Source organism: Micropterus salmoides, unplaced genomic scaffold (genome assembly GCF_014851395.1).
Source record: "Micropterus salmoides isolate LMB-PRFRI ecotype aquatic unplaced genomic scaffold, ASM1485139v1 Ms_hic_scaffold_23, whole genome shotgun sequence".
Classification (NCBI taxonomy): Eukaryota; Metazoa; Chordata; class Actinopteri; order Centrarchiformes; family Centrarchidae; genus Micropterus; species Micropterus salmoides.
The window spans coordinates 22,527,678-22,548,287 of NW_024041484.1; the positions used below are offsets into that span (position 1 = coordinate 22,527,678).

General features: G+C 40.8%; 1 protein-coding gene across 3 annotated transcripts in view; it reads left to right on the forward strand.

Annotated features, from left to right (window-relative positions):
• Nucleotides 1-20,610, forward strand: part of usp6nl (USP6 N-terminal like) — a 91,479-nt gene that overhangs the window by 53,034 nt on the left and 17,835 nt on the right. For 2 of the 3 annotated variants that reach the window (XM_038738824.1, XM_038738822.1), the window contains 4 exons: nt 8,680-8,753; nt 15,907-15,986; nt 17,903-17,942; nt 18,816-18,896. In XM_038738824.1, coding sequence (XP_038594752.1) covers nt 8,680-8,753; nt 15,907-15,986; nt 17,903-17,942; nt 18,816-18,896 — 275 coding nt within the window. Of the gene's footprint in view, nt 1-889; nt 1,152-8,679; nt 8,754-15,906; nt 15,987-17,902; nt 17,943-18,815; nt 18,897-20,610 lie in introns of those variants that run through there. The other variant, XM_038738823.1, reaches the window with a different exon arrangement.

Consider the following 20,610-nt stretch of genomic DNA (forward strand, 5'->3'; position numbering starts at 1 on the left):
TCTGCTTCAGCAAGGTTTCGTACTTTTCTAACAAAAAAAGAGTGTGGAGACATACAAGCTTCCCTGAAAGCCTCAGTACATGGTGGATCTGGGTATCGAATAAGGGTCCATTTATTTGTGCTTTGTTCTACTATTGGATTAAGTGGACTTCCAGAAAATGGAGATGACGTCTGAAAGCAGTAACCCCCCGCCCACCCTCCCCTCGCTGTGACCCTGGAGCTTCAGAAGTGATAACAGCACTTAAGTCCCATCCACCAACTCTCCCCTTACAAACACAGATATTTCCTGTACCGATGGAGCACAGAGATTGATTCAAGAGAACTTTTTTCTTTCCTTTGCCTGTTGCTCATTTCAGCCTCCCCCAACCCCCCACCCTCCCTCTTGTCTCTGACACGCCACATCACAAGACCCTTCATGGTACATCACGTCCATTTCATAATGAAGTTTTAATGGAAACTGTTTATCATCAAACTGTCATCATCTGCCCCCTTCAGTTTCCCTGTCTTATGCCAACTTCACTTGAAATAAGCACCGCCGCAGAGACGTTTCAAAAGAAGTATTTATGAACAATTGCAAAATGGTTTTATTGCTAAATTATCATAAATAATCATGCTGTGGTGTCATGATCAGCTCAATGAATGATCTAATCTCTTTCTAAGGAGAGGCCTTTTGATTAAACAGAGATAACTCGTCCGATCAGTCACGCTTTATTTTTGTGACATTTTAAAAAAGCTTCTCTGAAACTCTCGTCAGTTGGCTGGAAACAGCGATCCCCTCTGTCCTTTCTCTCTCCCTCTCTCTGATGTGTTGAATAGAGCTTGTTGTTGGGTTGTTGTGTTTGGGTGGGGAATGTTGTGAGTGGGACTGACTCGCTCCTGAAGTCAGATTTCTGTCTGTCTGTCTGCCTCTGTCTCCCTCTCTCTACTGAAGCTACTGTAACAAGCAGTGGCATTGTGAACTCCGTTGTCTGATCTCACTTCTCTTTGCCTCTCGGACATATTTCCTCTCTGACTGTTGGTGTGTAGCAGTGGGTAGTGACAGCTATGGGATGAGGTAGTTGAGGTTGTCTCTTGGTGTGTTGGACCCGGTTGAACTGTAACCAATGCGGACTAAGGCTCGCTTGGAGGATCCACCGGATGGCTTTAAAAGAGGTAAAAGATGAAATGATTCTGTCCGGTCAGGGAGTTGGACATTTCTTTGACAATTCAGAAAATACAGTACATTTAATTAATACTCTGGTATGTGATTCATGGGCACACATTAGTGTGTTTTATAATTTGATTTAAATGGGTTTGTAATACATGAATGATGGTTTGTGTTGCAATGCCCTTTACTCTGTGGCAGAGGTTTTCAAAGTGGGAGGCTCCAAACAGTTTCGGAGAAGGCTCAGTGAATGGAAGTGAAAACATATTACAGTAGTTATGACGTTTGTTATGAAAAGGAGATCACATAGAATAGCCTAAATGTGTGACATTTGGTGAAAGAGAGAGTTCAGAGATACAGTAGTTTTGGGAACTGTCCTTGCTACCTTCCCAGAATCAGAAACTAATAATTTTTTTAACGCTTTCTGTGCACTCTGAAGTCAGGTCAAACAAAATATAAGGCTATCTTGGCTGAATTGTTGAGTTTCTGTGGGATTAAATAACATAATCATGATCAAAACTGAAGGAGCCCCTTGTATGAGAGGCGAAACGTCTTCAATTATTTTCAACCAAGTCAAGTCGCCCTTGATTTTAAACTTCCTTGGACAATCATGATCCCATAGGCATTCAGTGAATTGTGTTAATGCAGTGTGTGATGAGGTGTGAGGAATGATACCATAATGATACCTGGTTTCCAAGAATGTGGTGATGTATAATAATAAAAAATTAGCTTTATTTGTGTAGCACTTTTCAATACAGGTAACAAAGTGCTTTACAGCAATCAATGTAAAACATAGACAAGTCGTATAAAAATCAATATCGCACAGGCAGGTGTGCAACGAATCATACTCAAAACAAGTCAGTGTACAATTAAAGGAAAAATAAATCATACATTGTAAGCTATTTTGTATAAATGAGTCTTAAGAAGTGAAACCAGGAACAGACTCTGCGAACCTCATCTCCTCTCGTAGATTGTTCCAGAGTGAAGGGGCCTTGACAACAAAGGCCCTGTCTCCTTTGAATTTTCCTTTCAGTCTCTATGCCTTTGATCTCCTTTGCAAATGTAAAGGTGTTATATATTAATAAGTTAATAATAAGTTATTGTGTGTGTGTATATATATATATATATATATATATATATATATATATATATATATATATATATATATATATATATATATATATATATATATATATATGGGCAACATGGATGTAGCCACTTGCACTGGACTACCTGAACCGTTATTGGATGGATATCCAGAAAATGTTGATTAATAATATTTATGTTGCCCAGAGGATGAATCAGGATATCTTTGATGATCCCCTGACTTTTTAAATGCTAAACTTTATAATTTTAACATAGTCATAGTGTTAATATTAACTTGCACCAGATAAGAAGCGACTGTGATGTTGTGCTGCATGGTCTTTACACAAACACCAAATGATGTCACCCACTTAGCAGCAAGTGCTGACTCAGACACACAACAGTAAACTATCATGTGCTCACATAACACTCTGCTTCCAAATATACTGCCCTAATATTAGAATTCTGTGCTAAAGCAAGCATCCAGATAATGATGTACTGTGAAATGTCTGCACTTGCCTCATCACTTGTTAAATGGGGTGACCCTTCTCACTTTAGCATTTAGCACAGCACAGCTGTGTAACGGATGCTATTAAAAAGTACAGCCTGAACAAAGTTGATCCACGTCTGACAGTGTAGAGCTGAGCCAGACAAACAGATCACCATACAGAAAGGTAGCAACATGGCAAAGTTTTCTCTTTATATTTCATCCTTTCAACGACTTTGTTTTCTGGTGTGCAAAGACCATTACAACCTTGTTGTAACAGTAGTCTGACTTTGTTTCACTGTATTCTGCAGTAACATTTGCTAAATTCAGTTTGAATGCAGGATTAAACGGGTCGGAAAAGGGGTATGGAGAGGTGGAAGTTAATTATTTGGAGTAAGAATGGCTAAAGTCTTGGGTGGTTGTCACTTTGTGTCACGTCATGTTCATGTGGTCGAGTTCACGTTGCAAATACAGACGGGGAGAGACAGATGATTGTTTTGGAAGGTCAGTAATAACACATAATAGTGTACTGTAAAGTGTCTGCAGCTGCCTCATCAGCTTATTATGAAGTGGGTGACATCATTTGGTCTGTCTGTGTGTGTGTGTGTGTGCCGAGTTTCATCATTGTGTCAACATCTCAGTCACTTGTGTGTCAATCCAGCATATTAACAAATCATCACATATTACTTTACTGATTATTTGTCCATGTTATGTTGTGTTGTTTTTGGTACGTTTAGTGACCACATGGTTGATAATTGGACAGTAAGGTGCTCTGAATGAGTGTATGTGGCGATCATGTGTGGGCTTTAGCACCCTGAACTCTGGCTTCAGGGGAAGAAACACTACAGCTGAAGCCTCTCCACTATTATTACTGTTTTTATTCCTCTTACTGTGCAGATAGCATCTATGAGAGGGCGCGATATTTGGGAAAAAAATGGTAGGCGAGGAGCAAAGAGCTGCAACAAGCAACGACAAAGGGGGCTCATTACAGCAGCCTTCAGGAGAGCAGCGGAAATGAGAAAGGCTGTGATTAGGCTCGTCATGTTGTGTGCTTGTCCGTGCTAGTCATTAACCGCAATGATAATGAGGAACAAATTCACCCCACAATGCTTCCTGTCACATGGCGTGTAGTGTAGTGGTCACACGCAGAATTAGACTTTACTACAACCACACATTTCCTCCAAAAAATCCTTCTTGCTACGTCCAACTGAGGCTTTTGTTGAGCGTGAAGACGAGAATAAAAGCCTGGCTATTGTCTGGTTGTCCTTTGCACTCACAGTGTGTAGGTTTGAGATTCAAGGACAGGGCACGTCGTCATAGAAACGGAATGAAGCAAAAACCAATAAATTAGGTTATATATTGTTGGTTATCAATAATCAGATTATTTTCTCAATTAAATTGAGGTCTGAAATTGCTACTTTCATAGAAGGTACCTATTAGTAGTAAACTACTACGTTAGAAGAAGTAAAGGTAGTATTTCCACTACTGTAATACTACTAATAATAGTAATACTACTATTGCAACTCTCAGTGTAAAATGGGACCTGGATCAATAGGTTGTGTGAAAATGTGACTTTGATTGTAATTTACCAACTTGTAAGTGGATTTAGTGCTGAGTTCTCTTTAGGAAAACATTCAAAGGATTTGATTAAATGACTAATCATTTCAGCTCTAAATGCAACATACAAACATTAGACATCTACTGTGTCTGTAGTTGATGTAAGAGCTAAATGATGTTACTGGACTGATTTATTACTAACCATAATTTCTACTCTGCTCTCTTAAGTCTTTCTTTTCATGCCTTGTCAACATTTTCCCATTAACACAGCTTTGAAAGTGCAATATCAGGTTTTCACTTTGCTGTTAAGTGAGACAAATCCCAGTCGGCTTTAAGGCTGCTGCATTAAAACATGATGTGTGCAGTGTGAGCCTCCTACCTGAGAACAGCATTCACCTCAAATGTTACATGGTAAAACCTGCAGGGGAAGTTGCACCTAACTTCCTGAATTCATGACGTATCGTGATGGTTTCGGATAAGTTGTCACAGGTGAAGACTTCTGACTCTTTCCGCCAACTGGCAGTAAATTCCCACGTGACCTGAATGCAGCATGAAGAGCAGGAGTGAGGGTGCAGAGCAGGGGACAGGGCAGAGTTCAGCTGGTGACATTTTAATCACGGCAGGACAGGGACAATTAGCTGGAGGTGACATCGGCCTCACAGCTGGGGAGTGACTGGCAGCTCAGAGCGGAAGGAGGTGGAAGGTCACCCTCAGATCCTTTTTAACGGTTATATGTTGTGAACGGTTGTAATTTTAGTTTTGTTGGTTAATCCATGTTTTCTTAAGCCTGTTTAATATGCTGTGTAAAGTTTGCATGTTCTCCCCCGTGTCTGCATGGGTTCTCTCCGGGTGCTCCGGCTTCCTCCCACCATCCAAAGACATGCAGGCTAGGTTAATTGGTGTCTTTAAAATTGTCCTTAGGTGTGAGTGTGAGTGGTTGTTTGTCTATACGTGGCCCTGTGATGGACTGGCGACCTGTCCAGGGTGTACCCCGCCTTTTGCCCGATGTCTGGGATTGGCTCCAACCCCCCGCGACCCTGTACAGTTGGATGGATGGTGATGTCTAAATGATGTCTTTTATGTTTCTCTGAATGGTATTTTATATCAGGCTGCCTTCAGCAGAGAAATTGCAAATTAGTTCTTCACTTTTCTCAACATTTTTGATGAACATCAGCGCAAAGTAGACCAAAGAATTTACGGGTTGACACTGAAAACAACTTGGGCTGGCTTCATTTGAAATTATTAGATACTGTTGCCGATACCAGACTGATTTTTGGCTTTTTTCAATTCCCTGTTTTGAAGACTATGAAGACTATTTCCCTACAAAAAGCTTTTTTCATTTATCGAAAAAGTTCTTAAATGTTATCTAAACAAAAGCATCTGTGCTGTAGAAATTTGCCTAAATGAAATATGTCCAAAGTTTAATTACACTGAAATTGAATTCAAGAGAAAATATCCCATTTACTGAAATATTTCAGAGCCAATAAAATAAAACACCCTGTTAACTTTCAGTCACAAGGGGTGTTATACTATTGGCTATAAACTCTCTGGACCTACTACAAGCCCAACGAGAGCCCCTCGTCCACAAATAAAAACATGCACACAATCTCCGTCACGGACTCCAATGTGATCCTTGAAGCATGAAAAGGGGTCTAATTGCATTTAGTTTAAGTCAGGCCACTGTGGAATACTAATATGGCTGTAAGAGGTTCAGAATTAAGGCTAAGCTTCAGTGCAAAGAAAAGACCGATTCCCATTTCCTCCCCAATTCCTCTCCCTCTCACTATGGGAACCACAGGGCCTCCTGGGGTGGAAGTCCCAGCAGAAAAAGGCTTTATTGTATTTGTTTATTTGCCCCAGACAGTTTGCATGGTTGTGTATGGACAACCCCACCCCGCCTGCCTGCCTTCGCCCGCTGGGTGTGCTCTGGGCAGCCCACAGCGACATGCCTTTCACTGACACACACCATCATGTCATAAAAATGCCAGCCGGCTCAGTAAGGAGTGTGTTTGTTCTGAGCGTTGTGGAATTCCAGTCAAGCCTTTCCTCCCATCGAACCCCAGAGACCCGGAGAGGAAGTTGGAGAATGACTGAGTCAAATAATTCCTGTGAAGGGCCGAAGAACTGCCAAAAAGAAAGGAATTATTAGGATTAGGCAACTGCTGGGATTCAAACAATGAAGGCCTAAGCCAGTAGTTTGAGACTAAAGCTGATCACTGTTGACAGTGTGTTTTCTTTATATTTGTGTACATTTTTATGACATCGCCTGAAACCCGTAGCATCGATGTGTGAACGAGTGTTGCTGTTTGCTCCTGTGTACAGTGATCCCAGGTTGGTTGGTCCACATCCTAAATTGGATGGATTGCCATGAAAATTGGTTACAGATCCCCTCAGGATGCATCGAAATAACTTTTTGATCTTATCATATAAGTCTATAAAAACAGTTCTTCCTTGCGGTGCAAGCGGAGCAGAAGAGAAGAAAAAAAACTCTCACAATAATAATATAACAAATACACTCTCCATGCATTGATTAATACATTAATGTCCAGCAAAACGTTTTACATACATGTGAGTAAATGGGAGTTAAACGAGTCGTGAATTGTCACCTACTGTATGTCTGAATGACAAAATACCATCACTTTAACAGATGCATGAAGTCAGCAATGTTGTGTATTACATGTCTGAAAAGGTCGATAGTAGTATACGACGAATTAAAGAATTATGATTTGTACTGAGGCAGGATATTGTAAAGGCGTTGATAAACTTTAATTATCAAACATGACTGTAACAGTTCAATCAGTATCTGTTTAATGAAAGTACCATGTAGGAATTTCATCCTCTTCAGTAAGTTCATTATCAAGGTTTTACCGTGTCCTCGCTCAGGCAGCTGCCAGCCGGCTGCTTCTCCTCTTGTATGATTCATTATACGCCTCCATTACTACGTGCTGCGCATTACATTCAACATAAACACAACATGACCCCACTTAATAGTGTGTGCGCCAGCTTTGTTAACACACATCCGATGTTTGGACCCTCTCGTGGTACGGTGAATCAGGAAGTGTGTGTGTGTGTGTGTGTTAGTTGTGTGACAGATGTTGTCGGATAAGGGTGGAAACTGTTGTGGGAAATGCTGATTTACAATCCTGAGGTACACAGGGAAGTGAGCGATGTTCACTGTGTGTGTGTGTGTGTTATCAGCGTCTGTAGCAACAACTATAAACGTATTTACACCCGCGCTGTGTGGCGCATAAGCTCAGGAAACCTTTCTGTGCCACTGTGACGTCTCTCTCTCTCACAACTGCTGTCACTTTGAAGGAGCTCCTGTCGTCAGCCTTCTTCATATAGACACACATTATTCTCCCAGGCTGAGGTCAGGCTGACCGTGCTCCTGCTGACCTCACCAAGCTCTTTCTTCTGTGTTCACAAGTGTGTGTGTGTGTCCTCCACGTCAGCTCGTGGTCCTGGCACGCTGAGGGAGAGTAACACACAAAGCATGTCTGTGATGACAGAATAATCTGGTGGTTATGCAGCAAGGAGAAAAGACAGCTTTGACACTTCAAAAAAGATACAGAAGGACATTTTTAGACATTTTCCTACAGTGTTTGGTTCAGTTTAGAGTTGATACTGGCCCGCATTGTCTTTACTTTTAAAGGAAAACTAGCTGTGTAAAGTCTGTGTAATAGTTGTTGCATCTAGCGTCACCAGCTGTTCAAAATGTCCAACACTTAAATTCACTACTGGAGTCCAAAAGTAATGGCTGATCGAGATGAATGAGATTGCAGATTAATTCTAACATAGCATGCTAACGTGCTAACTTTAAGATGTTAGCTTAACACTCACTCTATAAAGATCAGCAGACACTTGCTGTAATGTCTGCACCTGAAAGACAAAGAACTGCATTACATTTTATTTTCTATTTGAGGACACGACTGTACAGTATATCACGCGTACAGTTTAAACTTAGAATACCAGCACTCAAATGTAAATTTGATTTAATAAATATAGTGAGCTAGCTAGCAAGTAACATGCTAAATCTTAGCTTGTAACACTGACATGCCAAATGTTGCATAGCAAGTTAATGTGCTAACATGCTAAGATAAACATCAGCATGTTAACGTTTAGTTTCTTGTTTGAAAGTACTGATTAAAATGAAAACAGTTATATATATTATGCTGCTGCATCTGTAAACGCTGCTGGTGGATGTCCATAATCACAACCAACACACACTCGGTGTTGATCACAAACGTGATTCTTCTCTTGACTTTGTGTAACAGCCTGAAAACTCAAAGCGTGTGATCGCTGTTTGCTTGCAGCTCACTGAGCACACAGCCGTTAAAAGTTTGTACTGAAAGTTGTCGACACTCATCCATCTTTCCTGTCTCTTCTCATCTCTTTCTCTCTCTCTCCAGCGTCTGATACCGAGCAGGATGCGGCGGTGAGACTTGACCAGGAGCGGGCTGAGATAGTCGCCAAATATGACAAGGTACGGTGAGAACTCCAGCAGTAAGCATACTTTACTCTGAAAAAGTTTTGGTGAAGGTGTAACTTACGACAATAGGTTTTTCTTGTGGTCATCCTAAGCCAAATTCCAGCTATTCACTCATGCTAAGACTGAAACTTCATAACACTGTGGTGAAACGACTCCATAAATCTCTGCCTTATTGCCTGTGAAACACAATAATCACAGCAAGCTGCGTGCAGAATGTGCCGCTCTGTATTTGAAACACTGGAAACATGGAGTATCCTCAGCCAGAGCCAATGAAAATTAAAATGTAAATGAAGCAATTAAAAAGCCACCTTGATGGTCCACACAGTGTGCATGTTCAGTGGACTACTACAACACTAACTGTGTCAGAAGGGCAGCGAAAGACAAACATCTCCTGCAGGAGCTGTGGTTTTAAGAGAATCAATCCGTGATACTCTCCATAGTTTCTCCACTGTGTGTGTGTGTGTGTGTGTGTGTACACTGTGTGTATGTGGATGTGTCCTGAGTGACACCTCTATTTCACAGCCCGGCGGTATCAGTCGGACCAGCCCACCACGCTTGGTTTGTAAATTAGTCTTTTTTAAATTTAGTCCAGCAGGCTGCATAATCAGGCTGCCTCATTAAGAGTGAAGAGACCATGAAGAGAGGAGATGATGGAGGCGTTTGTGTGTGTGTGTGTGTGTGTGTGTGTGTTTGTCCTTGTTGGCGAGGCCGAATGAGGCACAATCACAGCTAAATCAGTGTCATTGTCAGGGATGGGAGGAGTTTAATGGAGTCTGTTATCGCGCCGACCACACACGCGCGTCCTGCTCGTCGCTCCACACCAGCCAGCTCAACTCATTTGGGGATATTTAACATGATTTCTTGTCTTTGCAGAATGTGCAGAAATTAAGTGTTTTGTTTCCAAATGACAGATTCACTCAAGCCCGACTGCAGTCTGTGTTTTCACGCCTGCCACTTGTGCTGATAGTTTTGGATCGAGGCCACTGATTATTATAATATTTGGAGCCAATATTTAAAGTACAACATCTTTGTTCAAAAAGTGACCGAAATATCTCAACAACTATCAGATGGATTGCCATGAAATTTGTTCCTCTCAGGATGAATTGTGACCGACTTTGATTTGTGACCAAATACCTGCAAAACTAATGACATCACCGGCCTCAGCTGTGCTTGTGATTTGTGCTAATTAGCAGATGCTGTCACACTAACATGCTAAACTAATACTTTACCCGCTGAACATGCATGTTAGTGTTGTTATTGTGACGTTAGCATTCAGCGCAAAGCACCACTGTGCAGTCTCCCAGGGCCGCTAACATGACTGGAGACTCTTAGTCTTGTTAATTAAAATGTCTTTCATAGCTTTCTTCCTTTATGTCCAAATATTGCTGTTTTTGGTAAAAGGCTTTTTATCCTTGTGATAATATGTAACATAAAGTTACAGAATAAAAAAGTGTAATAATAAGTGTTTCTTTATTGCAGTGGTTACCAACTTAGGGGATATGACCCCCACAGTGGGTCACAAGATTAATCTAATGAGTGTGAAGATGATTACCAGAGTAGGAAATGAGGGGGAAAAAAAGACATTTCTCTAATCTTTGCTTAATAATTTTGAAATACTGTGCTATTTTACCTCCTCGGGCCTCTAAAAACAATTAAAATGAAACCATCTGAGAGTGCAAAATCACTCTGCGTAGTCACTGAACTTCTGAGGAGCGGTCACAAGGAGGTCCGAAGAAAAAAAGGTTAGGAAAAGTTAAATTATTTTTATGAGTCAGGTAATAAACTGTAGAAATCCTGAACAGTGGCACTGAAAGAAAGCACACATGACTGGATTGTGCAGTCGATCACAGAGTTCCGGTGACACACAATCATAGAAGCGCTGAGCAGTCAGAGTCAGACTTTAATTTCACCCTGAAATTGATTTTAAGCAGAGAGAGAGAAATGATAAATGTGTCGGCCGTGACGATGCGGGGTCCTTGACTCTTATTTGAGGGTGTGAACACACTGGTGGTGTTCGGTGGGATAAAACACGGAGCTCCTTTGATCCTTCAGAGATGTGCGAGTTATTTATTTAGTTACTTGTGTGTCTCTGCTGAGGGTGCGGTGCAGACGCTGGGTGAAGATGAATTTAGAAATGTTTCACCTCAACATCTGGTCGTCAGACTGACCTGTGAAACGGCGGACAGGCCATCTGTCTCTCCTAGAATGTTTTTAAGATATTTTGGTCGAACACAGTGGAGAGCGGCTGGAAAGTCGTGGTTAGAGAATCATTAATTGTTTCTGTAGTGTTTAGTGTTAAGTCTTTCTGTCTTTAAACTCTTTCCTCACATCCATATTTTAGGAACATGTGCTTATGAACAGTTTTCCAGCATTTAGAAACATTGAAATGGAGCCTTGGAATGGATATAAGATATAAAAACACAAAGTTGGGTTATGATATGGGTATCCATGGGGTCACTTAGGCATTCATTCCTACTCATGATTAAATGAATTGCATTATTACATAAATTCATTTTTATGTATATCTGAAAATTAACCAAATTAAATAGGTTCAAAATAAATTAATGACATTTGTTTGCAGCGTCCTCCATGCTATTGAAAATGGAAGACTAAAGGATCCCATCCTCACCTGGATGAGTTCAGCAAACTGATGGAGTCATGATAATTTGTGTGACTTTAAAATGGGATCACAGGTCACAAAAGATCACAGATGTTATCTATTCTAAATGAATATATGAGTTTGCCGGTGCCTAAATACATTTTCTTCCTTTTATTATTTAAAATTCTAATTATTCTTCTGTATTTTCTTGAGAATATTTGTTCGCACTACTAATGCAATCTGCATTGTGTTCAGCACAATGACGGATAAATTCAGAAGCACTTGGAATGACGGGAAATCAGATAATAAAACTTTGTATGCAAATAGAAATGGAGGACCCAGCATGCTTGGCATGGTAGGTCATACTCAAAGGGTCAGTTCACCCAAATGACTGTACCTCTAATGCAGAAGTTTTTAAACTAGAAGAGCCACAGATACTGCGAAAGATTAAAGGCACTAATGAATGCCGGTGAAAACAAAAGGAAGTCAGTTACTGTAGTTCAGCTTGCCAATTTGGCTGCTTACCAACATGGTCAGCAGTTGCTCCATTTTCATGCGAGTCATAATTCAGTCAAATGTGAACACATGAGACTTATACTTTCCCAGGAACGAACAATGTCCACTAAATAAATGAACATCCCTAAATCCACTTACAGATCATAAGAATGAAAAAAAACGCTCCTTATAGCTTCAGAACTTGCCTGAGAATCATCACGTTTTTAAGCTTTCTTCAGTATCAAGTAATCCAGTGTGTCTGTACACCCATGGGTAAACTGCTTATACAGTGGATTTAAAAAGCCTACACACCCGTGTCATAAATCATGTCAGATCTTTTTTCCTTTAATGTGACCTATAATGTGAACAATTCAACTGAAAAACAAACTGAAATCTTCGAGTTATTGTACAATAACAATAAGACTTTTTATATCCACTGCAGCTAATTCAGCATACTTTAAATGTAAACAGATATATAGGCTAAAATAACGTGGCTCAACCAAGCGGGAAGCTTCCGGGTCTGAGAAGTGAGGCCAACATGGAAATCCCTTAAACCTGCATTTTATCCAACGGCCAGCAGGGGGCGACTCCTCTGGTTGCAAAAATAAGTCTGGTTCCATTAGAAATTATGGTGAAATGACCCAACTTCTCACCTGATTTATTACCTCAGTAAACACTTTCCTAATGAGTCTCAGTCGCTAGTTTCATGTATTCTTCAATGCAACATGATGTTCATTTAGTAAATTATGGTCCTATTTAGAGGGAAATAGATCAAAAAGCAAAGTATGCTTATCTATGATGATAAGTCGTTACCATGGCAACTGGTCAATCATGCTAGAGTGACTCATACCCACGGCACTGCCTAAATTTAACCAGCACTGTTTTAAAAAAAAACAAAAAAGCTCATTAGGAGTCGGCTGTTCACTTTCTCTGGTGAGTAGATTTTGTTTTAAGCGTGTTTTTCATTGAGACAAAATTATCATAACAGTTAAACTGACATTTAAGGTGAATTACAGATGCACCTAGTTAAGCAAGCTAGCTAAATCCACACCAAGCCGTCGGCTCCACCGTCTCTTCCACATATGGTTGCGTCCAGTCCTGCTGCCAGACTAACGGCCAATCTCGAGGCTTCTAAACAGCAGTCCACAAACCAACAGGTGACGTCACGATGACTACGTCCACTTCTTATATACAGTCTATGGGCTCAACCACAGCAACATTATACTTCCCGTTTACATCCCCCAAAGCATTATGGGAACTTCTGTGTTGCTCACAGGATTGGAAAAACTACATTTAAAAATTCAGCAGCAGCATCTCTCTCACAGTGAGTGTCCTGGTCACTCCGGGTGGTTCACAAACGTCGCCTGGACTACATCCTGCCACAGGAATCGTACCTACTGTACGTGTGGTTATTTTGGGTGAGCCGGAGGTAAAACGGCTGAGTCTTAAGGCATGTGATAGAAGCAAGAGATTGAAATGAAAAAGAAAGCTGAAGCATAAATCAATACAGACAGTTTCCATCCTGCTTGAAAGTGCAGCTTCAAATCTGCTGAACGTAACTCAAAGCGCTGCGTTCGCATACTTCTGTACGTTACATTATGAGCTTTACATTGACTCTTTTTCAACTCTCTTCTTCCTTTACTCTTTCCCCACACGCTCTGTCTCTCTTTGATATTCTCTCTACATAATCCGTCCTCACAAACTCTTATTGTGGGGTTTCTATTTCATCGGCCCATGATGGTGAATTAACTAGAACTGTTTTTCGGAGGCCTGGAGTCAGACGGTGACGCAGGTGGACGTCTGGCTGTTCATTTCACACCTGTTAATCGCTTCTCACACGTGGTGTCTCATAAACACACACTCACTCCGACACACTTTCCCAAGGGCACCAGAGTCGTGGCTGTCCCCTCGTAATCTAGCAGCCGATCAAAGCATGATTCTCTGCCCCTGAAAAACGTGGCTGGCATGTAATTTGGTCAGCGATCAATCAGAAGTCACTGTTCAGTTTATTTCAGTGCTCACCCAGCATCACACAAGCTGCAGGGCTGCAGCAAATTATTTTCTACACTGTCGATTGATCTGCCGATTTTTTTTCACATTAGCTAAATCACCTTTTTTTTATATAAAATGTCAGAAAATAGTGAAAAATAAATCACCTTCCCAGAGTCCAAGGTGACCCAACCCAGTCCAGCACGTAGAAGTAATATTATTATTTAATTTTTATAGTTTTTTTCCGTTCTCATCTTTTTCTTTCTCTTAACTTCAGTGATTTTAAACAATGTTCCCTCATATAGAGATTGAGGTCCATGTACTGTGCTCGTTCATCAAATCCATAAAAAATAAAGATTTTTTTGGTAAGATTTTAGTTTTATACTTTTTGTACGGTTGGACTGAAACTGGAAAACTGAAAATAAAAACTTGAGTTGGTAAGTGTTAACACAGGCCAATTCAGATGGAAGTCTTGTATTAAACATTTTAATAATTTGTCAAAAGTCAAGCCACACGACTTACTTACTTTACACCAAGGCTGCAAATACTCATTGTTCTTGTTCAGCAGTTAATTAGTTTTTCTATAAAATGTCAGAAAACTGTGAAAAATGCCCATTAAAATTCCCAAGATGATGAATTCATTTAGCTTGTTTTGTCTAAACCCAACTTCATTAGAGACTCACATTTGTTTTCCTTGTGGAAGAATTGAATAATGAATCAGTTATCATAATAGTTGTCAGCAGTCCCAGTATTTTATCAATTGTAAATAGCTCTATGTCCACTGGCTGTGTTCTCTCCTGCCTTAAGCACACAGTAGTGAGTTGTAGTACGTTGGCATCAGGGACACTGCTCTAAAATGGTTTAAAATCTATTTATCAAACAGGACTTTCTCAGCTGTCGCGGGTAAAGCCTCCTATTCAGTGGCTCCTCTGACCTGTGGTGTTCCCCAAACCTCCATCCTCGGCCCATTGTTGTTCCGTATGTACATGTTACCACTGGGACAGATAATAAATAAACACAAAACCCAGTACAACTGTTATGCAGATGACACACAATTGTATCATCTTCTGTACTGTCTGTCAGAAATAAAGTGCTGGATGTCCCAAAATCTTCTCCACCACAACTCGGAAATAATTCTCTCTCTCGCTTCTCAAGTCCATCCTTATTTTACAGAAACAAGTTTGATCCCTGTCTTCTAATATCAACCCTGCAGCCAGAGACCAGGGCGTTATATTTGACACTGACCTTTCATTTGAAAAACAAATTACAAATGTTTGATCAGCATCTCAAAAGATCTGGTCTTTTCTCTCTCGACCTGATTTTAAGAAGGTCATTCACGGTTTTATCTCATCTCTTTTAGATTACTGTGCCTCATTGTATTCAGGTTTGAGCCGGCTTGTAACAAATACTAGAAGACCAGATCACATCACGCCTGTTTTAGCCTCTCTTCACGGGATAGCAGTTCGTTTTGGAATTGGATCTTAAAATTTTAGTGATCTCTTTTAAAGCTCTTCATGGTTCAGCTCCCAGCTACATTGCTGAATTGCTGCTCCCCTGTGAGCCAGAGCACGGCCTCAGATCCTCAGGGCCCCTCAGCTCTGGAACTACTTGTCCGAGGAGGACATCTTTTAAATCACTTCTCAAAACGTATCTTTGAATGCCAATATGTCTTATCTGTTTAATTGTTAGTATTCATCTTGATTGTTGGGGGTTTTGTGTTATTTTATTTTATTACTGTATTATTTTAATTGCCAGATATCTTGTGCCTATTAAAGTTTATTATTACCATTTATTTAACTTTCTGTTGATGAACTAATTAGTTAATCAGGTAATTGTTTAGGTCTGTTTACACTCACACAAGTCCTTGGCTTATTGTATCTTTTTATTTATCGTTCATCTTGCATTCACTAGCATTACTAGTTCTTGGAAATCAGAGATCTTTATGGAAACCAACGCGACGCATATCCAAAAAAGGACATCTGCTCCGAAACAGATAGATGTTGTGTTTTAGTTTTCAGTGCTATTTATGGTGTTTCCTCTCTCTCTTCTTCTTCTTGATTCCAGGGAAAAGAGGCCACCGTGGAGCCTTGGGAGGACACCAACTTCCACCTCTACAAAGTCATCGACCGCTTTGGCTTCGTCCAGTAAGGACTCGCACAGAAAAACATCACAACCTATAACTATTCCTAATAACTAAATGAAAACCCTCCAAAGCCCAGTTTGAACAGAAGCACCAGGTTGAAGAGAAAAGGGGGAAAATGAGAGGCTGTGAAGGCGAGTGTCGCTGAGGGAAGAGTGTGTTTGTGGCTTTAGGCCGCGCTGGCCGGGAGGCTGTGAGGATCTTAAACAGCACTGTGCTGAAGTGTTATATATAGGCTGGCTCATGCAGGCAGGAAACGTGGTTAGCCACAATCACAGGGCATCAGTGTTACGATAGAGTGGTACGATCCAGACCATAGGCAGCGCAACATGAGGGAGACAGTGTAGGATGGTGGGAGAAAGAAACCTCTGGGTTGTATAATTATTTAAGACAGGGACAGAAGTAGCCTGAGGTGAAGGTCACTGACTGGACAAGGAAGAAGACAAATATAAAGCCCAGGAAAGATGCTGTAGACTGGGCAGACTAGCAGCACAGACGAGCCAAGATAACCCATGATGTCCATGTACTTTTTAGGAGAAAGAAGAAGCTGTGTGGGCCAAAAGAGCAGAGCAAGAATAGACGTTAACTTAAAGAGCATTTTCACACTCGCCGTTTCCCCAAAACGTTGGGTTTGTTCAGTGAAGAATCAAGAAAAACAGAAGTTGCATAATTTAAATTAAAGGTTCAGTGTGTAATATTTAGGAGGATCCATAACTATGTTTTTAGTGGTGTATTAAGACCTTACATGATGAACCGTTATGTTTTTATTACCTTAGCTATGACCTATTTCTATCTACATATATGAAGTCGCTGTGTTGCGCCAGCATGTTTCTACAGCAGCCCAAACAGACGAACGGATCTACAGAGCGAGTTACTCACTACGTTAAATTGCATACAAAGAAGAAGAAACACAACAACTACAGTTAGTGAAAGTAGCAGTAGTCGTCTGGTTTATTAGAAGTAAGAAAAGAAGAGAAATTTGGACAAATGGAGGACCACACGTATTATTTATCTAAATCTTTATTGCAAAAAGACAAATAAAGTATACTTAACAGTATACAGAACTTTGATTTGTGCAAAATGGCATATTGCATGTACATATTTTGCAAACATGTAGTTTGTATATGTAACACACTGAACTTTTAATGCATAATTCGGGATAAAAAAACACCTCATCCTGACTAACTTCTCACCTTTGTGGCGTGGATGCGTTAACTGACAGTTGTGTAACACTTTGTATTTCACGGGTCTCTTATTTCTTAATAACTTCCCAATTATTTCCGGAGAAGAACTATGTGATTTTGTCATTTTGTACTATAATTAAAAAAAGAGAGAGAGAACTTTGTTTATTATTTATGATGAATTTACACCTGCCTGTATCCCTGTCTGTGAAATCTATTTTTTAGGCCACGTTGTTGTGCATTAAAGCCAAGAAGGAAGTAAGAGAAAGATATTTGTCGAACATGCATGGAAGATTTTTCAGCTGGCCTCAATCTGTTCACTGTTTATTCTGCTAAATGGCAGGTAGTATCCAGAGCAGGGTTGCCGGTGGGATTCAGTGGTTTGAGTTTGTCTCATAGAAAACAGAGCTGCTCCTACAGGGACTTTGAAACACAGATAAGCGGAGCAGAAATTGAGGAATGTTTGACCAGTTATTTCCTGTTTGTGTGACCGCTGACATGTTTGATGTTCCTGTCAGGGAGAGTGAGACGAGGACCGACCCAGATATCACTCAGTTGTTTCATCAAGCAGTGTTTTTTATGGGATTCTGGCAGGATTGACAATCAGTGATTCTTCCACTGCACATATGACAGCAAGGACAGAACTAAATATAACCTGGAGGTTAAGAGATGAGTGCTAGACTATTTATTACTTCCCTTTTCTGTTACTCATTCCTTCCTCTTCTTCTCCCCTCCTCAGTGAGAATGAACTTCCATCCTACGACTCCGTGGAGGAGAGGGTGAGTTACTTCATTACTCCCCGTTACTTCTCTTTAACTTTAACCTGTGCTTTTAACCAAACAGTCCCAGGAGCTAAACTTTGCAACTATATCAGGAAATGAAAACTGTGAAGATTAGATCAATTAGGTGTTCCAGCATTAGTTCAATGTTTTATTCTAAGGATTCAATGTAATTATAACTTAAAAAATAGTTCTCGTAACTATTCACATTATTTACAATGAGCAGGCTGTGAGAATCTCTGAATTTTTCTCGACGCAGGCTTGTTTTTATTTTTTATCAGGTATTTCTTTGTCTGTTTCAGCTGCTCAAAGAGGATTTTTAACATGTCCAGTTGTCTGTTTGATTTTCTTTTACAACCTGTGATATTACCCTTCATGCAGGTGTGTTGGCACGTCAAATGTAGCATTCACGTACCAAGTGGAAGCTTTTACACTCTGTTCAAAGCTCGTACATACTACTGCAGTACTCAGGGTTTGGGGAAAAAGACATCAATGTAATCATATTAATTTATTTATTATGTATTTCTTACCCCCCTTCTAAAATGAAACTAGTTACTTAATGTAATAAATAAAAACACTAAAACAAACAAAAGTGATATGAAACCCGAATCATAATCCCAAAGCTGCACACAGCCTGTTTCTAAATTTGTGATTGCACACGACATAAAATGTGGAAAAGCTGATCAAGAGAAGCCCAAATCTGCAGAAGGCTTTCATCAGAGCATCTTGACGGCTTCGAACATACTCGCAAGTCGCTCCTCTTTAACTGTCAAGCCGTTCCGACGGCGATTCCCATCGGACGTGAACGCCGCCACAGGAAAAAACTTGCCAAGAGGGGAAGTTGCTAATGTGTCACTTCTCGTTTCCACGCAGCAAAAACACATGGAGGTGGAGAGGACCGCCAAATGGCTGAAGATGATGAAGAGCTGGGACAAGTACAAGAACAGTGAGAAGGTGATCTTCTGTTTTCCTGTTTGCCTCCACATCTCATCCTCCTCTCTCTACCCTTTCATACTCACCTCTATCTGTCCTTCACCACTGGGAAGAAACTCACTTTTAACAAAAGTGAGTGTCAGTAGGCTCACCACTAAGTCGATGCTGTGATTTGTGTAGTCATATTGTTACACAGGTCCCGTACAAGTATCACGATAACGTGTTATGTCCACGTGAATGTTTACTTTTAATTCAGTCACAGTTTATTGCAGTATTTCGTTGTAAAATACTTCTCTCAATGGGATGAAGAGGACTTTAACTTGCTAACATGTGACTTTGGCCGGAGATATCTGTGTTGAGGCCCCTCGCTGTGCCAGTATGTCCTTTACAAAGGTACAAGGCTGCTTAACAAAACGAAATTTGTACTTCATTCGTGCTACACACACACAACGTATAATTAAGTGTAGGCCCATATTAAAATATGGTAACATACATGTGTAAAACAAACACTCAAGTTTGTTAGTTTTCAATTACTGAATACTCTGGAGAGTATTTTAAAAGTAATACTTTCAGAAGTTAGTTAAAGCGGCATTATTCATCTTTTTGGCCACTTGGGGGCAGCAGAACAACATAAAACCAACGATTATTTTCATTATGAATGAATCTCCTGATTATTTTCTTAACTTCAATGAAAAACAATAAATTATTATATTAATCGCCCGACCCTAACATACCGGTCTTATAAAGTTCATATCGGTCTGCTGCTGCCCTCTGCTGCAGCCGTCCTGCCAGCAGCTCTCTCTCAGTCCACCTCCCACAAGGACCATTAGAGGAGGGCATGTATCAGTTGTGCTGCCTTCATTAGTGCCTTTCTAGGGTCCAGGTTGTGTTGTGGTGCTGCCTGGAGCGCTTCCCCATGTCCTTCATTTGTATGTTAGCTTTCAGCAGGGATTTAGCGTGTGTGGGTATGTAGTGTGCCGGGGCTTTGAAATGTGAAATACACTCGTGGCTGGCACAGAGAGCACAGTGAGGTTCATTCTTTGGCATTGCCTCCACTGTGTTTCAAAGCGAATAACAGCCAAGGACACTGAAGAGCGTTTGGACCTTCCCTCCATCACATCACTCCCCCATCTCCTCCTCCTCCTCCCCTCTTCTTCTGCTTCTTTCTTCTTTAAAGCTTCAGGGATGTTTCTTTTCCTCTTTTTGTCAGTCAGCTCAGCGAGGAAACGGGTCACGCTTGAACCATCTCTTATTTTGTTTCCTCGCTTGCCAGCTGCTGAGAACATTTAGCCTGCAGTAGGAAAGAACAAGAGAGCTGAGCAGACGTAAAGCAGCCTAAGCCCCCCCCCCCCCCCTTCCTCTCTACTCGCACCACACACGATGGTTGTATTGTTTAGCATAACAGCAGTAATATCCATCCGAAACCTTGAACGAGGTGGACCCTGCGAGTGAGAATAAAGCTGCGTCCCAGTGCCATTCTTCATAATAATAACTGCCAGGGCGCACCAGAAAGTGGGACAGCAAAAGTAATTGTGTTCTTGTGCCCTCTGGAAGCTTGGTGAGGCTGTTCACTGGCTGCTGTTTGTTGTGACTTGTTTCATTTGCGGTCACATTGATATGAAGAAGAAAGCTGTCTGACTGGTGTCGCTTCTTATTCAACAGAGCCGGGTTGTAGGAAGTTTGATGGTGAATCACAGCTAATAGGATTTGTTTGTTTCATTTCCAGTTTTGGTTT